The sequence below is a fragment of the Silene latifolia genome, chromosome 2, assembly GCF_048544455.1.
Source record: "Silene latifolia isolate original U9 population chromosome 2, ASM4854445v1, whole genome shotgun sequence".
In the NCBI taxonomy this organism is placed as follows: domain Eukaryota; kingdom Viridiplantae; phylum Streptophyta; class Magnoliopsida; order Caryophyllales; family Caryophyllaceae; genus Silene; species Silene latifolia.
This window is the reverse complement of record NC_133527.1, coordinates 72186333-72192108: the sequence shown is the minus strand read 5'-3', so window position 1 is coordinate 72192108 and position 5776 is coordinate 72186333. Positions and strand designations below refer to the sequence as shown.

At 41.4% G+C, this 5776-nt stretch overlaps 1 protein-coding gene across 1 annotated transcript; it reads left to right on the top strand.

The window, feature by feature from the left end:
• The first annotated feature begins 2329 nt into the window (after positions 1–2329).
• On the top strand, positions 2330–4672 carry LOC141640955 (uncharacterized). The gene has a single exon (XM_074449634.1). It carries the CDS (start codon positions 2330–2332, stop codon positions 4670–4672), a length of 2343 nt encoding a protein of 780 aa, XP_074305735.1.
• The last annotated feature ends 1104 nt before the right edge of the window (positions 4673–5776 follow it).

The following is a 5776-nucleotide window of genomic DNA, read 5'->3' as shown; positions in this document are numbered from 1 at the left end:
CCTGACAACCTTACCTTGACCGATGTGCCCAAATTCAAGGGAGTGGAGGACCCACTCAATCATATCCGAGCCTTCAAAGACTACATGGCCATAAAAGGGGTTAAACATGAACTTTTCACCCGGATCTTTTCATCATCCTTGGAATCGATCCCTCACCAATGGTACTACTCCCTTGACCCGAAGAACCTTACTACCTGGGATGAGGTCGCAGTTGAATTTGCTAAGCAATATGCCGATAATGTTGAAATCCAAGCCAACACCCGTACCCTTGAGGTCCTAACCCAGAATGACAAGGAGGGATTCACCGAGTTCTTAACCTGTTGGAGGAGGGTAAGCACCCAGTTGGTCAGCAAGCCGAGTGAGTCAACCTTGGTGGAAAAATTTGTCAAAAATCTCCGCCCGGTGTATGCCAACTTACTGAGGTACCAAAACATCAAGACCTTCCAAGACCTGCAAATCCTAGGGACACGAATTGAAGACGACTTCCGTAAGGGTGTCCTAGCCAAAACCACCGGTAGAGGCTACCAGGGATCCACATCAACCGGATCTCGCCCTTATGGTCAGACGAAAAATATTGATGAGGTCAACCTCCTTGAACCAACTGCCAAGAGAGCTGAGCGTCCCCAAAGAGTGTTCACTAATATAGGGTCAACTTATGCAAGCTCCCTAAAGAGGCTCATGGACCAAGGAAAACTACAACCAATAGGACCCACCCCGGATTCGTCTGATGCTAAGAAATCCCGCTTCTGGAACCCTAATGCCTACTGGCAGTACCACCAAGGGAAAGGGCATGACACAGAAACCTACTTCAAGCTCAAACACATAATCCAAGACATGGTCGAGAAAGGGGAATTGCCTTTGCCTCCACCGACTAAACCGAACAACAAAACAAACCCTTGGGGAATCCATGCTATCTCGGATGATGAGCCGACCTTGGACTGCTCACACCTGATGCGGGTGGCGAGATGGTTAATAAATGACCACGCATCATAAAATTCAAGACAAGTTTATGAATAATTGAGTAGCTTATTTATCTTATTTATAGTTAATAAAGGCTTAAGGAGATTTGAAAACATGAACGGTTCTAGTTCGATTGGTGCGAGTTGATACAGATATCGACACATTGGGCGAGGTAGTACTCGAATCCGGAGGTCATATGGGCAGCAAGAATGGGTCGAACCCAAGCCCATCAATTTTAGCACATCAATCGTGGATTGGCACGAACAAGGGACAAGAAGTATGAATGATCTCGACTCAAGAATACGAGACCCGCGTGGGAACGCACTAAGAACCGTATGGTCCAAGGAGTGTCGCCCAAGGAAGAGGATGCACCTAGTTTTTCTCTTCTAGTTTTCATCACCTAGTTTTCTACAAAGTCTAGCATTGTTTTCTACAAAATCAAGGACTTTGAATAAGCACCTATGAAATGCTTTTTAACATTTAATGCTGCCTTGGAGCCCAAGTACATCCTAGGCTATATAAGGGGCAAAATCCTCATTTGTAATCATCCAATTTTCAGAAATATAAACCCAAGTGTAGAGATTTTCTCTCAAACTTTGAACGCTTGCGAGTGTTCTTGTTTTCCTTGCGAGGTCGGCGCCTTATTTCATCCTTGTTTACTGTGTGTTCTTGGGTGAAATATCCTTTGTTTCCCTCCTTGTTCCTGTGTGGTCTTGGTTGGAGATTTCAGTTTTAGTTGAGTTATCTTGCGAGGTTTCTTAGCTAATCCATATCCATTTTACTTAACATTTTCCGCTGCAATTTAAACTCATAAAACACCAAAAATATCACTCACAATACTTTACCAAATCAGGCCTTTTCGTGTCTAACATTCACACCGATTTGGTACCCGGTTTTACATCAAATTGGTTATCAGAGCCTCGCCTCTTGATTTTCCATAAGCAAGACGATCCATTGCTAGTGTTGAAAAAAAAAGAAAAAAAAATCTTACTGTTCACGTCTGGTACTGTTCACTTGTGAGAAAAAAAAAGATGTCTCATGATGGTTCATATCAAGAACCATGGGAGGAACGTATGGATGACTTAACAAAACGAATGGCACAAATGAATTACAAGATTGATCAGATTTGTAATCATACTCTTAGAAAGAAGGGGAGGAGGCACATTGAAAGTTCAGATTCCGATGAGAGCCATCATTCCATTCCTGAACCAAGGGGGAATAATGATGATGATCGTGGATTAAAACTTGATATCCCGGAGTTTGAAGGGGAACTTGATGCTGAAAAATTCCTAGATTGGGTGAGACGGAGAGAGTCTTTGAATATAAAGGCTATGATGAACACAAGCAATTCAAGGTTGCTACCTTGAAAATGACCAAGTATGCATCCTTGTGGTATGAGAACCTTAAGAAGCAAAGAAGGCGTGAAAGAAAGAGTAAGATTGAGACATGGAATAAGTTGAAGAAGCACTTGCAAAAACGCTTCGTGCCAAGAGACTATGAACAAGAGCAGTACTTGATGCTTACATCTCTTTCTCAAGGTAATTTAAGTGTGAATGATTACATTAAAGAGTTTGAAAGACTAATTATGGTGTGTGACCTTGAGGAACGGGAGGAGATGCAAATTGCTCGATTAATTAAGGGTTTGAGTCCTTCATTGGCCCAACGAGTTGAAGTTCAGAATTTCCTTGATTTTAATAATGTGTGTAAGCTTGCTCTTAAGTTTGAAAAGCAGGACAAAGGAAAGGAACTCCTGGTTGCTCATGATGGTTCTAAGGGTGTTAATCCTTTTTATAAGTCAAGCGCTACATCATCGTTCAATAAGGAAGCCAAAAAGGAAGAACCCAAAGACAAAGGCAAAGGAGTTGCTACTGATTTCAAAGATATGTGTGCTAGGAGATGCTTTAAGTGCCAAGGTTATGGACACATCGCTAACGAATGTCCCCAAAAGAGAGCGCTTACTCTTCAAGAGTTAGGTGAGATTACTCCATGTTTTGTGGTGACAAATGAGACGGAGGTCAATTCTGTCCAGAACGATGAAGATGAAGAAGATGATGAGGTTCACACTAATATTGTCGAACCATCATATGACACTGATAAGGAGATGTTCGTGGTGAGAAACTTGCAAATTCAATCCACACCGATTGAAATGGAGCAACGTGAGCAGATTTTCCATGCTCGTTGTAAGGTGCATGGTAAGACTTGCAATTTGATTATTGATAGTGGGTCTTGCACAAATGCGGTTGCTACTGAATTGGTGGATTCCTTTAAGCTTGAGACTCGTAATCACCATAAACCATATATGCTGCATTGGTTGAATGAAAACAATGGGATTAAAGTCAAGAAACAAGCTTTACTTTCATTTTTTATGGGTCCCTATGAAGATGAAGTATGGTGTGACGTGTTACCCATGAGTGCGTGTCATATTCTATTGGGACGACCATGGCAGTTTGATAGAGAAGTTGTTCATCAAGGAAGGGATAACATTTACATTGTTAGTAAGGGTAAAAACAGATTCCACTTGAAACCCTTGTCACCTAACAAAGTAAAGAAGAAAAATGAGAATTTGTTTATGAATGCTAAAGAATTTGTTGAAGCATTAGAACAAGGGGAACAAGCTTATGTTCTTATGGTTCGAGATGTGGAAGAAGGAATTGGAGTTCATGACGAGACTGTCCAAATGTTGTTGAATGAGTTTGGTGATGTGTTCCCGGAAGAGTTGCCACTTGGATTACCTCCTAAGCGTGGCATAGAGCACCAAATTGATCTTATTCCAGGAGCTACACTTTCAAACAAACCAGCCTATCGATGCAATCCAGAAGAGGCTAAAGAGTTGCAAAGACAAGTGCAAGAGTTGATTGATCGAGGCTATGTGCAAGAGAGTCTTAGTCCTTGTGCCGTACCTGCTCTTTTGGTACCCAACAAGGATGGGACATGGCGTATGTGTATTGATAGCCAAGTGGTGAACAATATTACAATCAAGTATCGCTTTCCTATGCCAAGGCTAGATGATATGCTTGATGAGTTGAATGGAGCTTGTGTGTTCTCGAAAATTGATCTTCGAAGTGGTTATCATCAAATGAGGATTCGTGAAGGTGACGAATGGAAAACAGCCTTCAAAACAAAGCAAGGGTTGTATGAGTGGCTTGTTATGCCATTTGGGTTATGCAATGCTTCTAGTTCTTTCACGAGGCTGATGAATGAGGTCCTAAGGCCATTTCTTAATAAGTTTGTTGTTGTTTATCTTGATGACATTCTTATTTACAGCAAAAATAAGGAGCAACACTTGGAACATTTGAGAAAGCTGTTTGAGAAATTAGGAGAACAGAAACTTTATGGAAAGCTCGAGAAATGCATGTTCATGGTGCCTAGTGTGACCTTTCTTGGTTACATCGTTGGAGAAGAAGGGGTGAGCGTTTATCCTTCAAAAGTGGAAGCAATTCAATCGTGGCCTATTCCTAAAACAACTACTGAAGTTAGAAGTTTTCATGGATTGGCTTCATTTTATCAAAGGTTCATTCAAAATTTTAGCTCTATTGTTGCACCTATCACCGAGCTAACAAAGAAAGGAGAGTTTGAGTGGAATCCTAGGGCACAAAAAGCATTTGATGGCATCAAAGATGGTTCGAATATGTGTTCGGGTTTGTTCGGGTTTACAATATTCATCTTTGATCCCGGCATATTGAGGCGAAGAATTGAGGACAATTCTTTTTGAAGGGAGAGAATATGATGCGGGTGGCGAGACGGTTAATAAATGACCACGCATCATAAAATTCAAGACAAGTTTATGAATAATTGAGTAGCTTATTTATCTTATTTATAGTTAATAAAGGCTTAAGGAGATTTGAAAACATGAACGGTTCTAGTTCGATTGGTGCGAGTTGATACGGATATCGACACATTGGGCGAGGTAGTACTCGAATCCGGAGGTCATATGGGCAGCAAGAATGGGTCGAACCTAAGCCCATCAATTTTAGCACATCAATCGTGGATTGGCACGAACAAGGGACACGAAGTATGCATGATCTCGACTCAAGAATACGAGACCCGCGTGGGAACGCACTAAGAACCGTATGGTCCAAGGAGTGTCGCCCAAGGAAGAGGATGCACCTAGTTTTTCTCTTCTAGTTTTCATCACCTAGTTTTCTACAAAGTCTAGCATTATTTTCTACAAAATCAAGGATTTTGAATAAGCACCTAGGAAATGCTTTTTAGCATTTAATGCTGCCTTGGAGCCCAAGTACATCCTATGCTATATAAGGGGCAAAATCCTCATTTGTAATCATCCAATTTTCAGAAATATAAACCCAAGTGTAGAGATTTTCTCTCAAACTTTGAACGCTTGCGAGTGTTCTTGTTTTCCTTGCGAAGTCGGCGCCTTATTTCATCCTTGTTTACTGTGTGTTCTTGGGTGAAATATCCTTTGTTTCCCTCCTTGTTCCTGTGTGGTCTTGGTTGGAGATTTCAGTTTTAGTTGAGTTATCTTGCGAGGTTTCTTAGCTAATCCATATCCATTTTACTTAACATTTTCCGTTGCAATTTAAACTCATAAAACACCAAAAATATCACTCACAATACTTTACCAAATCAGGCCTTTTCGTGTCTAGCATTCACACAGATTTGGTACCCGGTTTTACATCAACACCTCATCCTACCAATTGATGACGAGGTGAATGCCTTGGAGAGGGATGCCTCGGACGGGGTATTAGTGTTCAGTGCCGCAACCATGCTTGCCATGTTCCAAAAAGTTGAGGAAGCTATAGTCAGTCTCTCCGAAAGGATTACCAGACTTGACGATGCTTACCGCCGACTGATTTTC

Excerpts from the sequence above, each read along its gene's own strand:
- LOC141640955 (XM_074449634.1), top strand. The coding sequence starts at position 2,330 with ATGACCAAGTATGCATCCTTGTGGTATGAGAACCTTAAGAAGCAAAGA.